The 14,546-nt window shown below is 46.8% G+C and overlaps 1 protein-coding gene across 4 annotated transcripts in view; it reads left to right on the plus strand.

The window, feature by feature from the left end:
- PDE2A (phosphodiesterase 2A) overlaps nt 1–14,546 on the plus strand; it is a 733,167-nt gene that overhangs the window by 441,347 nt on the left and 277,274 nt on the right. For all 4 annotated transcript variants that reach the window (XM_029602059.1, XM_029602057.1, XM_029602058.1 and 1 more), the window contains one exon: nt 6,365–6,453. In XM_029602059.1, the coding sequence (XP_029457919.1) occupies nt 6,365–6,453 (89 nt within the window). The remainder of the gene's footprint in view (nt 1–6,364; nt 6,454–14,546) is intronic.

Genomic DNA, 14,546 nt, shown 5'->3' on the forward strand with positions numbered 1-14,546 from the left:
TTGGTCTGACCCAGTATGGCAACTTCTTATGTTCTTAATAATAATAGTAAAACCATACTAATAAAAATAATAAACATTTCAAAATGAATAGAACATACAACTAAAATTTCATTAAAATGTTCATAAATTTCCAAATACACCAATATAATATTTCAAAAATGCAGACACATTAAATAATATCCAATAAATAAGGATGAAAAAAATCTTCCATTATCCATGCCTGGGATTTTGAATTTCCAGCCACTGAGATTATTGTGGATTGGAGGAGGGGGGCTGCACCATCTTTATTCTCTCTTTCTGACACACACACACACACACACATGTACATAGACTTTCATACACCCACCCTCTCTTTCTCTCTCACACACAGGCTCTCTCGCGCCCTCACACATAAACACACGCGAAGGCCCATACTGTCGTGTTGCATGCTGTTTCTCCTGCCGACGGAGGGCGGTGACTAAAGCCTGTTGGGCCGATCGCCCCCACACGGGAGTTGGGGGTTTTGAGGTCACAAAGCCATGATTTGGGGATCAGGAGGGGGATTTTCCTAGCATGCAGTCAGTGCGCAGTAGATCGGAGAAACGTTCTAGTTTGTTTGTGAGTTTGGGTTTTTTCCCCCTGCACCTGAGACTCCGGGCACAGACTCTCAGACTTGGCTCATAAGCCCTGTGTGCCCAGAGCTTAATGACGCCCCTGTTGGATTGTCACCCACTTTGAAAGCATAGCAAATTGCAGGCTATCAAATTCTATTAATAAAATAAACATAAATTACAATAATTGTGAATAAAAAGCAGAGAAGATACAGCTTTACCTAAAATGTTAGAACTTGCATAAATCAATGGGAGCAGTTGCCTTGCTAAATTCAGAAAGGCCTGCAAATCCTGTGCTGGAGATACTGGTGGACTGCTGGAGCCTCACCTTTCCAAAAGACAATGTGAGTTTACAGCCCTGCTTTCCATCAACATCTGGGACCTGCCCTCCACTAAGGAAAAGCACGATTTGTGCTCTGCTTAATTGAAGTTTCCTGTGTGATGAGCCTTCAGAAGAAGAGAGAACGCCGAAGTCCCCTCCCCCAGGAGCTTACCTGCCAATGGGCTCTGTTGCACTGGCTGCATGGAGAGTTAAAGGGGAGGATGCAGTAACGTGTGGCTTAACACTGTACTGAAATTCAGTTCGGCACACAATGAAGTAGGCTAATGGTATACTAATGCATCAGGAATTTAAAGGTGCACACACACGCCAGTTAAATGTGTGCTCAGCACAGGCTGAATGCACATTTGAAATTCAGGGGAGTAGAGCATCTCACTTGTGATTTATGCACACAAAACTCGTGATTAATATGATTTATATGCACAAAACTGTTTTCAGCTCGGAGAGCATTTTTATGTGCACATAAGGTATATTTATGCGCAGAAAACACGTTTTATATGCACAAAGGGGGTCGATTTTCAAAACCACGCACGCGTGTCCATTTGCACGCAGTTCCCGGCGCGCGCACATGGATGCACTGATTTTATAACGTGTGTGCGCTGGCGCGCGCACGTTATAAAATCCAATGTCCACACGCGCTGGATTTTAACATCCGCAGGTGTGGGCGGACCCCAACTCGCTCGTGCGGGGGGGGTGGGGATTTTCAAATTACGAGCGGCAACGCACTCAGCCATTTTCCCAGTTCCCTTCCAGTCCACTTCAATTAAGGAACAGACTGGGAGGGAACTTATCTACCCCCTGACTAACCTTCCTTCCCTTTCCCCTCTCCAGCCCGACCCCTAACCCCTACCTAGCTACCCCAAATCTTTTTATTTCACTTCTTACTGCTCCTCCGGAGCAGAAGTATTTTCCATGCACTTCCCGGCGGGTGCTGAGGTTCCCCTGTCGTATAACTTTACTTCTGGTATGGATGACATGTGAGTTAAAAAAAAAAAAAAAAAAAAAGGCAGATCTGCAGGGTTTTAAGGGTTGGGGCTCAGGAGGGGGAGTGAAGGCTATCAGACTGGGGGGGGGGGGAGGGTTGAGGACCCATCTCTTAACTGGGTGAGCTCAGGATGCACTGGTAAAACTGGGAACAGCATTGGCGCGCACCTCTTTTAAAATGCCCCAGTTTACATGGTAGAAGTGGGATTTGCGTGCCCCTGTGCGCAGCCACTTAGAATGTGGTCCTCGTGTGTGCGCCCGGCCAGGGTATTGTATAACGTGCGTGCATATATGCGCTCGTTATAAAATAGCCGCGTCCCTGGGCATGGGCTGACGCGCACATGTGCGCCGGTTTGAAAGTTACCAAAATTGTGCGCAGAACGTCTTGCTGCGTTGAGGGTAACATTTGCACAAAAAAAAATTGTGCATTCAGATGAGGGTAAAAGTGTGTGCTTAATGCATCTGCCCCAGAGTTAGTGAAGGGCACAAGTGCCTGCTGGAGGGGGGGTTTTTTCAGGCACTGTTGGAACATTTTTGGGCCAAGAGCAAGCCAGATGGGAGCCAGTTGAGAGGGCTGAACTGCTGGGAGGAAGAGGAAGAAGAAGATGGCGTAGTTAGCATCGGATTTGAAGTCCTCAGACCCACAATGAGTTGGCCTCGGAAAGGAAAGCCTTTTGCTAGGTTTGCCCTGATCAAGAACCCGCCGGTAAGCAGGTGGGGTGGCTGAGCCCAGAGGGGGAGAGACACTGGGCTGGACCACAGGTAAAGAGGAGGGGGGGGGGGGATTGCTTCCGGCCCCCTTTTGGCCCAGGATTTATTTCCCTCGCTGCCTGATTGCTACTGCTGTGTGGGACTTTGCATTCACTTGGAGACTGGGCAGGAGCTGCACTTCCAATTTTGCTGAACAAAACTATTTAAGCAAGGGGCTCTGCAGTGCAACCCTACGGGGGGGGGCTTTTATTTCTTTCAGGTAAGATCTCTGGGATGTTTGGTAGGGCTCTGGACTAATTAAACTCATTCGCACAAGACTAAGAGCATTATTTATTTGTATATTCTGCTTTTCGGCACTTCAGAGCAGATTACATTCAGGTGCTGTAGGTATTTCCCTATCCCCAGAGGGTTCACAATTTAAGTTTGTACCTGAGGCAACAGAGGGTAAAGTGACCTGCCCAAGGTCCCAAGGAGCGGCAGTGAGCTTGCCCGCTGCTCTAACCCCCCACTAGGCCACTCATCCAGTCAGCAACGGCCCGCGCTACCGCTAGTCCTGCACCTTGAAACAAACTCTACCTCAACTTCAGAAAACAAGCCACGGCCTGGCTATTCAGCCAGGCCTTCACCCAGTCCTCGTGACCGAGACCTCTTCCTCGGCGACCAGAACTCTACCCCGAGGGCCTTCGTATGCCACTCTCCCTCGTCCAGGCGCCCCATCACCACTTTATACATTCTGCTTCTATCTCCTCGCAGCAAGCGCCGACAGACGCCAGCGTGCCTGATTACTGCACTCTTGGGGCTTCAATCCGTATGAATTGTAAAGATGCAGTTGCAGTTTTCATTAGTTTTGCTTGTAATCCACATTGTGACCATTAATTGGTGAAAGGCGGAGTATTAAATGTCTATAACTGAAGGCGTCTGTGTCCTCTGCACACACACATTCCCTCGTACAGGCTTCCTCTCTCTGTCTCATGCACACACATACCCTCACACAAGCTCCCTCTCTTTTTCTCTCTCTCGCACACACCCCCACAGGCTCCCTTTCTCCCACACACACCCCTACATTCAGGCTAGCTCCCCCCCCATCTCTCACACACAAACAGGCTCCCTCTGTCACAAACAAGCATCCTCACTCCCTCACATTTACACAATCCCTTTTTCATGCACACTCATTCCAAATCTCTCACACACATACACACTCCTTCAGAATCTCCTCACATAGACTCCCTCTCTCTGACACACACACCCACACATCGTCACACATGCTCTCTCTCTCTGACACACACACCCCTACACGCAGGCTCACAGTCTTACACACTCTCACTCACACCGGGGGCCTGCTCCATCTTCACCATAAGTGGGACCTTCACCATTTTCACCACGAGCGGCATGGGCTCTGCTCACTGCACCGTATTCGCTATGAGTGGGATGGGTTCCGCTTGCGGCTGCTGGAACCTGCACCATATTCGCCGTGAGCAGGAGAGGCTCTGCTCGCAGCCATCAGGGCCGCCTCTATCTTCGCCCTCAGCAGGGTGGGCTCTGCTCGTGGCCGCCGAGGCCCGCATTATCTTCGGCGCGGGCGGGATGAGCCCCACTCACGGCCGCCGGGCCCCGCGCCATCTTTTCCACAAGTGGGATGGGCTCTGCTCGCAGCAAGCCAGGGCCTGCTCCACATTCTGCTTAGAAAATGGAAATTCGGCACAGGAGGGGAATTGTGAGAAAGTTCAGCACTCCGCTGTAATGCAGAATTACCCCCCGGGAGTATATACTCTCTGCTGGAAATCTGTTCCAGGGGTTTGCTTCTCAGTGACAAGGCATTCTCCCACATTCCTTCTGCGTCTCTCTTCAGCTCTAGATGATGTTTACTGTACTCTTATGAACCAGCTACTCTATGGTTGACTTAATATGTGCTTGCATAGGTAAGTGAGATTGGTGGCCTAGCAGGATGACTGGCTGACACATATTTAACAGAGTTCTGCATTAAAATGTTGCTGAACGTTTAGGAGCTGGCCCCTTTCTGAGAAACTGCGTAGAAAGAAACCAGGGGTTGGCAAGCCAGGTGCCCCTTGGCATCCTCTCTGACAGCACACGATGAATGCACCTGGCAGCAGGAGATAAATCAGCCCATAATTCACTCGGCTCTAAAGGTTCTTGTCCGTTGGTCCAGCCAGCCAGCTACATTTCACCCACTGTGATTTTACAGCAGGAAAGGTCTTGTTGGGAAAAAAAAACAAACCATGCTTGTAGGGAAAATGGCTCACTTTTTGTGCCGAGTGGGTGTTGCTATGCGGCATGCAATGAGGTATTGCCCAGTCGCTATAAAGCGAGCAGAATTCCTCAGCTTAGCAGAGCCGTTGAGTGATTGCTGGTGAATGCATGGTTGCTTGCCAATGGAGAAGGCACCATGGCAGCTTCTCTGCCTTGGTCTGCTATTAAAAATGCAAATGGACTAATTAACGATCATACTGAAAACAAGTTGGCATGAAAACGGGGGCATCCGGGTGATGTCTTTTTATCCCCGCGGAGCATTAATTAAGGTGTCCTTTTAAGGACTTTGAATGGCTGTGTGTTGAGAGGATAAAAGCTCTGTGTGTGAGCATAATCCTGAGGATAAAAATTATTCTGACAAACAGAACGTTGTAAGGAATCAGTGCTGATGTATGCAGCAAATCTTTTGAACTGGGCTTCCTGGGCCTCTGACTTTTCCCACTGATTTTTCTCCTTTGTATTATAAGAAAAGTCATTTTTCCGACTGATTTTTTTTTTTTTTTATAAAATTGAAATTCCCAGGAAAACTAAAAACTTGAAAATGAAGGTCCAGATAGCCGTGATGTAGCAGTACTTAAATGAGTATATAGTCTCTTTGCTGCCTTCAGATAGCCAAGAAAATTCAGCATTTCCTACTCAACAGAGTTTTCTCTCTCAGTGCAGTTCGGGAAGATTGGGTGTTTCACAGTCTGATCCTTTGACTTTGAAATTTTACTTTGAGCACACTGGTTTGCAAGAGACATACTGAAGTAGATATTCAAAGCTGGCCGGCTAAGTTACGATATATGTTCAGCAGCTTCGCCGTTCCGCTGAATATGCGCATATAGGTAAGTATACCCGGCTAAGTTTCCACCTGCTCTATAGCAGGTCTAAACTTACACGGATTCTGGACAGCAGTAGTTGGCCATAGAAATTATACAGCTAATTCGTGCCACCCCCGATCAGCCCAGTACATGCCTGCTTTTTGTGCTTGTAACGTTTAGCCGTATAAGGGAGTTGGTAAGAGCCAAACAGTGGCAGAATTCAAGCATCCATGGGACGGGCACAAAGGGGAAGACCACAGTTTAAGTGGTCTTTGTCTGCTGACATCTTTATGTACAAATGAAATAATTTGGTTTCTTTTCCAAACTGATGAATTTCTAAGGCACAGCACAGTAAGTGAGTGCATGGTTTGTTGTTTAGTAGCAGACACTTCTGACCTTACAGTTCTAATGCTCTCAGACACCTTTATGAGATGTGTAAAGCTTCACCACCTTCCCCTCTAATTGAATTCTGGAGTGTTTATTCACTATTTGTGACGTCACAGCTCTGCTGTGCCATCCTACCCTTTGCAATCCAAATAATTCTGGTGGTGCCCTTTAAATTAACGATAGCAAAGCTGAGAAATTGCAAGAAAAACAATCAAACGGTAGCGAAACGTTGAGGACATAGGACTTTTAACACAATGTTGTGCTTTTGTTTTCACATATAGGAACATATTTATGTCTACCTGCTGGATGGAGGAGCCAAGCTGACCTGCAGTGACCCTCCCCACGAGCTGCCTCATGAAGGGAAACTCAGGTAAGAACTCTGAGATGGAAACGCAACATGTCCTGGCGGTCGGTGACCTGTACCCCCACCAATCACCTCCTGAGGCTGTTAGAGAAATGGAAATAGGCCAAAGGTTCCAGAGGGGGAAGAGAGTAAAGTCAAGAGAAAACTTCTACATGCAAAAATGAATGGATGAGAAGACGTTAAATTACTGTAAGACAAAACGAGATTCAGCCAGTCAAAAAAAGAGACTGTAGCTGGACAGAGCAGCAGAAGATGGGCAGGGACACAGGAAGGAGAGCTCATTTTGCAAATACCGTAAAATGGAAAAAAGCTCAATGGGGCAGCTTTACTCATTCCACTATCTGTCACCCAGCCTTCTCCATGGGGACAGCTCCCCAGCTACTGGAGATAGTTGCCCAGAATTGAAATTTGGATCAGTACAGGGGATATTCAGTTGTGTCCCATTTAGGTTTACTTTCCCCCTCCTGCCAACTGGGTATAAGGTTTTGCACATCTGTGAGATTCCGGGAGGCCAATATTCAAAAAAGCCTCTAACAGCTAACTTATCCTCCTAAAATTAGCTGGATAAATTAACTGGGATAGTTGGTGGGATACACATCCCACTAAATATCCCTGAATAAAATTATCTGGGAAAACCTACCTGGATAACTTTACTACCAGCTGAATCCTAATCGATGGTTAGGATGCAAGGTTGTCCAGAAATAATGCCGCTTAAGCTGTTGTTTTTAAAGAGAAAAATCTCAAATAAGGGCCTCACGGCCCAATGCTTTGATTCTCACTCCTACCACAAAGATCTCCAAACTCTCCCTCCCGGCCAGCAAAGCAAAAGAAGTTGTAGGCCTGATAATCCTTCCAAAACTCCCCCACAAATTAACAAATTAATTGGATTTAATGATGCCACTTAGTTACCTCCCCCAGCCCCCTGAACCTCCAGCCCTAACCTTTAAATTTGGCCAGGAGCTTGGATCTAGTGTCCTGCTCCCGGCATATCCCCAATACTCTGATGGCCACGCTGGTTGATTTGTGCAACATACCGGGAGCCGAACACTAGATCCAAACTGTTCTCAGCTAGGGGAGGAGAAAGATCTGTGGCAGCTGAACTTACCATCTAAGCTGCAGGCTGTTTCAGTTGGACACTGTGCCCCAGAATACTCTCCCCTAGTGATGACGCACTGACGAGAGACCCTGCCCGTCTGGAAACGTCATCTTCCCAGGCCTTGAAAAGAACCTCTTCGAGCCGCTGCTAGCAGCTCACAAAGAGGCGAGCCTAAGAGGGTTGCCTCTTGGGGGAGTCTGTTGGGGAAAATTAGTTTGGATATTAGATAAGATGGGATCATTGGAGTCACGTGATGTGGTAAATCCGGATGGCAGTGTGTTCCAGGGCTCTGGGCGTTATCCCCCAATATCAAGTAACATTGAGCTCGCCGATGACTTGAATGCCGGAATATTTTCAATTTTCTGTGGTGGGATATGTGCACGAGATTGGAGAAAAAAGAAAGAGAGCTACCACGTCTTGTCTCTAACCAAAATAGCTGCCGGCAAAGAAAATTCCTCCCCAATCGCATTTAGCGACTCACTTCTGGTGGTATTGACAGAATCCATAGTGGTAGACTTGAAAGAGTGCTTTGATACACTCTCAGCACAAGTCTTAGAGGTTAAAAACTCCATTACAGAGTTCAGACCCCGCATTGACCAAGTGGAGGGGGAGTGAATGTTATGAAGGGTGAATCACTGTCCATGCAGTCTAAAATTCTCCATTTAGAGAAGCAGGTCTTGGATCAATCTGAAAAGTTGGACAGTCTAGAAAATCACTCCTGAAGGAGCAACCTGAGACTTGTAGGCTTGCCAGAATCAATATTAGAAATGAACCTGCTGTCTGCCTGCTGCCCTCGGGCTATCGGCGCTGGAAGGCCCGGTAAAAATGGAGCGTACTCATCATTTGGGTGCTGCATAGGCGGGGGGTGGAAAGAAAGTTCCCTCCGAGGCTGCTCCGATTTCGGATGGGCCTTGGAGGGAACAGGCAGCACGCGCTGACCCCGGATTTTATAAGATACGCGCGGCTACGCACGTATCTTATAAAATCCAGCGTACTTTTGTTCGCACCTGGTGTGCGAACAAAAGTACGCGCTCGCGTAAATTTATAAAATCTACCCGTATGGATCCCTGGAGGCTAGAAGATGGAAATGAAGAAAAGAATGCATGGGATTAACTTTCTGATGTGGCGGTTATTACCCTTAACCAATAAGCCTTCATACCGTTGATGCAACTCCATCATTGCTCTCTGCTTCAATAGCAGGGGGAAAAGGGGAATTAGTTTGAGATAGCAACCAACAAGGACCCTGACCTTATGATCTGGGAAAACAAATAAGCATGGGACTAACTTGCCGATGCAGCTGTTACTACCCTTAACCAATAAGCCTGATAGTTTTGATGTAACTCCATCATTACTCTCTGCTTTAACGACAAGCGATAATGGGGAATTGGATTCAGACAGCAACCAAAAAGGGCAATGACTTTTACAGTCTGGGAAACTGATAAGTATGAGGTTGATCTATACGGCATGGCAGATACTACCATAAGCTTGCTAGGCAGACTGCCACCATTTCTATGTTTCTATGTTATTTGCCTTCAAGGTACTTAAGAAACGCAGAACCTGGAGGAGATGTTTGTCTGAGTTACCGGTTATTACATTGAATAAAAAAGATGAAACATAAAAATAGTGAATGCCTTTTTGGAAGAGGGAATAGTTCCACCAATATTGAAAAAAGCAATGATTACCTTATTCAAAAAAAATAATTAATTAGATCCAACAGTTTGCAGCAATTATCACCCTGTATCAAACTTACCATGGGTCATGAAAGTATTGGAAAAAGTGCTAACCAGACAAATTATGGATTTTGTAGAAGAATATGATAAACTAGATCCTGCACAAGCTAGGTTTAGAAGATGATGGAAGACGGAGACCGTGATGGTTTCGTTAGTCGATGAGATATTACCAAGATTGGATATAGGTTAGTCAGTTTTTCTAGTCACTTTAGATTTATCAAGCTCCTTTCACCTTGTCGATCATGAGACGTTGCAGATTTGGGTTTGGGGGAAGGGTGCAAAAGTGGGTTGCTGCATTTTTGCAGGATAGGTGATAGGTTGTAGCCTTTCAGGGAGTTATTTCCTCCTGGAAAGCATTGGAATAAGTGGTACCTCAAGGGTCCTCCTTACCTCCCTTGTTGTTTAATATTTTTCTGGCCATTTTGATTTGGTCATTTGGGTTTTTGCCCTTTACCTACGCTGTTAATTTTCAACATATTGCTCCTTTAGGGGATAAGGAAAACAAAGCTATAGAAAGACTAAATAATTGTTTATGTGCAGTCTTGCAGTGGCTAAGAAAGAATGGCTTAGTTCTAAATCCTAGTGAGTCCGAACTGCTAAGGTTGGGTGAAAGGGAAGTAATATCTACCCTTCCATTTGAAGATACCAAATTGATGGTGGCTCTGGGGGTTAAGTTGGACTCCTGATTAACAACGGAGACTCTTTCAGTGGCTAAGTTAGCATTCTACACATTGAAATGGGTGAGACAACTGAGACCTTTTCTAGAAATGGGAACATTAAAAAAGGTGGCTTATGCCCTGGTGTTATCGCAATTTGATTATTGCAGTGTTCTCTATCTAGGGTTACCTGAAAAATTGCTCAGAAGACTGCAGGTAGTTCAGAATGTAACGGCACACACGCTGGCTTGCCCGTTCCTTTTAAGGTTACATTGGCTGTCGATAGCCCAACAATGTAAATTTAAATGTTTACTTCTGGCCTTTAAGGTTGAGGAGTGTAGGTCCTCTTTATCTCAGGGGACGTATTCAGTGGCACCTAGGGCACATCTTCAAGCGCAATTAAATTTACCATCTGTGAAGGCGTTAAACACCTACGCTGGCAAAACTGTGGTCCCAAACCTCTGGAATGAGTTACTGGGAATGATAATGATTTGATGAAATTCCGGAAGGGGGTAAAAAGAAGGTTAATGAAGAAAGGATATTCAAATCTCATTTATGGGGCTGAATTTAGGTGTTAACAATTGGTTTATAAGAATACAATACAAGTGGATCAAATGTTTTAATTTTGTTTTATGTGTTGTTCTATTTTTCAGTTTTAGTGTTATATGTTTATTGCGTTATGTGTTATTTCTGCAAATTGCTTTGAGCAATTTATGAAATCTGGAAAGGACGATTCATAAATAATTTTAAATAAATAAATGCCTACTTCTGAATATTGACCTTCTGGCGTTTAAACTGTTATCTCCAGAACTGCACTTTGAAACTATGGCCAGGTTTGCGGGTTTTCCTTGTCCTTCTCATAATGTTTCCGTATTTGTATAAGCTCATGCACCAACTTTAAATTACAATTTGTATCTTAGTGCAGTAGCTGAAAATAATGCTCCTGTTGTCCCTCTCTTTTCTGGGTCATATGGAAATGAAAGAGGAGAATTAGAAGGCAGTTGGGTACTGGTAACAAAGTTTTGAATTCCAGACCAGAACCTATTTGATCTCCAGTTGTCAGTTTCTCTTGCCCATGTTTCTGCTGTCTGTGCTGTGTTTAAGGTTTAACGTATGCACGTGACACCTACATGGGACTGTGATGAAGATCCGCTCTTCAGCCATCCATGCTGCGTTCAAGCTTTACAGGTATCAAAAGTGACGCCTGCATAGGACTCTGATGAAGATCCGCTCTCCCGTTATCTGTGCTGCATTCATGATTTATATTTGTCAATTGGATGCCTGCCTGGGATCCTAATGACAGTCTTCATAGCAGCGTCCTAAATTACTTAAGATTCATAGGGGTCAGTTCTCAAGCTCCACACCTGGGTACAGAGACCGTAGACACGACGTTGTACACATGTATTTTCCTTTTGAAAATGGTCTCCAGACACACAGTACAGCGGCCTCCTCACCTGCTTATTGTGTGCTTTAACTACTAATAGAGAATTGCACAGGTAGATACGATAATACAATCCAGGCCTGTTGCTTTCTCTCCTCTGGGAATGCGTCCTTGTAGTCTAGCTGAAAGTACGCACAGAGGGCAAGACTGCCTATGCCTTCAGCTGAGCTGCGAGCGGACAGTTTGTCAGACAGTGAGTTTCGCTCTTTACCTGGGTAACTGCAAGTTAAAGAGGCCGCCATTATTATTCAACAACTTGAAACACTGAGGTATCTTCTCGGGAATGAAATAACAAGCAGAGTGAAAAGGGAAAGCGGTAATGATTTATTCAGTTTTAACTAATACAGTTATCAATAAGAGATTTGCTGGTCCTGCTGCCTCAAGTCACGCATATCGGACTGTTAATGGCTGCTTGCATAGAAAGAGGCCAGGAAGAAACAAAAGAGGATAGGCTGGGCAGAGAAACTGAGGAAAGAGTCCCAGCCAAGAAGGGTAAGGACTGAAAGAAAATCAGAAAAGATGGAGTGAGGTTAAAAATGAGTATTCCATCACTCTTTATTTACACTTTTCCGTAGCTGAGCTCCCAGCAGCATGACCAGCCCTCCTCCGCTGACTCGGGAGAGATCTACAGCAGGCATGCAAGTTGTCATTTCCCAAGCAGTATTAGCGAGCGTCCCGCAGAATTCCTGCCCTCCTGAAATTGAGGGCTCACTGTCTTTGACGGGAGACTTTCTGCACCAAGCGTACAAATTGACAGTCGCCGTCAGTTTGGTAGAGCCTCTCCACTTAAGAAGAACACAAATACAAAGAATAACACAGAAAAAAGGGGCAGGGATGGGTCAAGGTAATTAAAAAGGGAGAATGTCTTAGCTGCTTCACAGCAACATTTTCCCCCATCTACTTCTAGAGGGAAAAAGCCACAGTGGCGGACATCTGTTGCATTTTCTTTTCCAAAAGTGGCATAAGAGCCTGCCTTTCGCCGCAGATATTTTCGTACATCTGTAAGTGGCAGGACGACTCCTGCTTCCAGGGCTTGGCGCCACTGATTTACTGGCTGGGAATGGTGCACCCCACGCAGCTTTCCATATAAAACTGTGGTGTAATGTAACTCCCGCAGACCTCCGAGAGATGTCCTCCGTACTGTCCCCTGATCCTCCCATCTCTGCAGGAAAGATTCATCTTCATCTGCAGTAAAATGGAGCCCCCTGTCTCTATTAACGAGATTACTCTGCCTCAGGAAGGTTATCCTGTTTTCAAATGGTTTGTAATAATGCAGCTGTGAATGAACTTAGCACAGTGTGCAGCAGTAGAACCTGTGAGAAACTGGGGATAAGGACTTCAGCTTGTATTAATTCACCGTTTTCTCAGGTGCACTTCTTATGCGATAAGAGAGTGGAAGCTTGGGCAAAGCTCTGTCAGCTCTTAACACTTCAGCAGGTGACACCATTATGCAATACAAGCTGCTCACGCAAGTATTTCAATGGTAAGGCACCAAGGACGCTTCCTAATTATGGGGTAGATTTTCAAATAGCGCGAATTGGCCTACTTTTGCTGGCGCATCAGGCGCAAGCAAAAGTAAGCTGGATTTTAGCAGATACGCGCGGAGCCGCGCGTATCTGCTAAAAACCTGGATCGGCGCGCGCAAGGCTATTGATTTTGTATAGCCAGCGCGCGCCGAGCCGCGCAGCCTACCCCCGTTCCCTCCGAGGCCGCTCCGAAATCGGAGCGGCCTCGGAGGGAACTTCCTTTTGCCCTCCCCTCACCTTCCCCTCCCTTCCCCTACCTAACCCACCCACCCGGCCCTGTCTAAGCCCCCCCCTTACCTTTGTCGGGGGATTTACGCCTCCCTCTGGGAGGCGTAAATCCCCACGCGCCAGCGGGCCTCTTGCACGCCAGGACGCGACCTGGGGGCAGGTACGGAGGGCGCGGCCACGCCCCCGGACCGCCCGGGCCGTAGCCACGCCCCCGTACCCGCCCCCAAAACGCTGCCGACACGCCCCGAAAACGCCGCTGCGCTCGGTCCCACCCCGACACGCCCCCCGACACGCCACCCTCCGAAAACCCCGGGACTTACGCGAGTCCCGGGGCTCTGCGCGCGCCGGTGAGCCTATGTAAAATAGGCTCACCGGCGCGCAGGGCCCTGCTCGCCTAAATCCGCCCGGATTTGGGCGGATTTAGGCGAGCAGGGCTCTGAAAATCCGCCCCTATAATTGTAGCCCCTGTTTCATCAGGGGGTCACCTTCCCAGCCTTGGGGCGCATTAGGAGCACTCTCCCAGGGTGAGGGAAGCAACTCTGGGGCCAGGATTACCTGCAGGAGTTGTGCTCCAACCAGACAATAGTTTACCGAGTAATCGTCTGAGTAAAACATTGTAGCCGGTTAGCAGGAACAGTGCCAGTCCCACTGAAAATAAATCTGGTAACTTAATAAGGAAAATACTATTAGTTCCTTGTTCTTCCGTAATACTTTGGCTTTGGGTGCTACGAGTACTATTTATTTCTGTTTATATTCTTAGGCCCCCCTCTTTCTGTCCATTTTCGAGTTCGGTTTACTCAGATTGTGGTGTATCCTGATCCGCTCAAGGAAGGTCTCCCTCTGGGTCTGCACATTGCATCCTCTGAGCCCCGGGGCAAGTTCCCCTCTGGCACGGTTTGGCTTCCTGCTCCAGACAAGCTCCTACTTCCTACCCCACTTTTTTTCTCCTTTATTTCTCTTCACCAACGCTTCTTAATAGTCTGTCTTTTTTGCTTCAGGCTTCTTGGGACCGTTGAGAGAAAACCTCTGCCCCCCCCCTCCTGCCACACCACCCCTGTAACCCTGAGAGAGGATCACCGTCACCTCCTTTGTCTGTCCCTTCGCCCTGGAGCAGACCAAGAAGGGTCAGGGGGTTTATAACCTACTCCAAAACGAGCCCATAGGGGCTGTGCCCTGCCATTGTCTCTGAAAGAAATGGATATCGCACCCTCTGACCAAAAGATGACCTTTCTCACCTCCTCTAACAACTCTGGCAGCCGTGCCTTCACTTTTACTAAAGCACATCATGATAACATCAACTCCTCTACACTCTGTGGCATAGGGGGTGCCAGACCATTATTTATTTATTTATTTAACGGCTTTTATATACCGATGTTCATGTAATAGTACATATCGCGTTGGTTTACAGAGAACCAAAGTTAG

The sequence above is a fragment of the Rhinatrema bivittatum genome, chromosome 5, assembly GCF_901001135.1.
Source record: "Rhinatrema bivittatum chromosome 5, aRhiBiv1.1, whole genome shotgun sequence".
In the NCBI taxonomy this organism is placed as follows: domain Eukaryota; kingdom Metazoa; phylum Chordata; class Amphibia; order Gymnophiona; family Rhinatrematidae; genus Rhinatrema; species Rhinatrema bivittatum.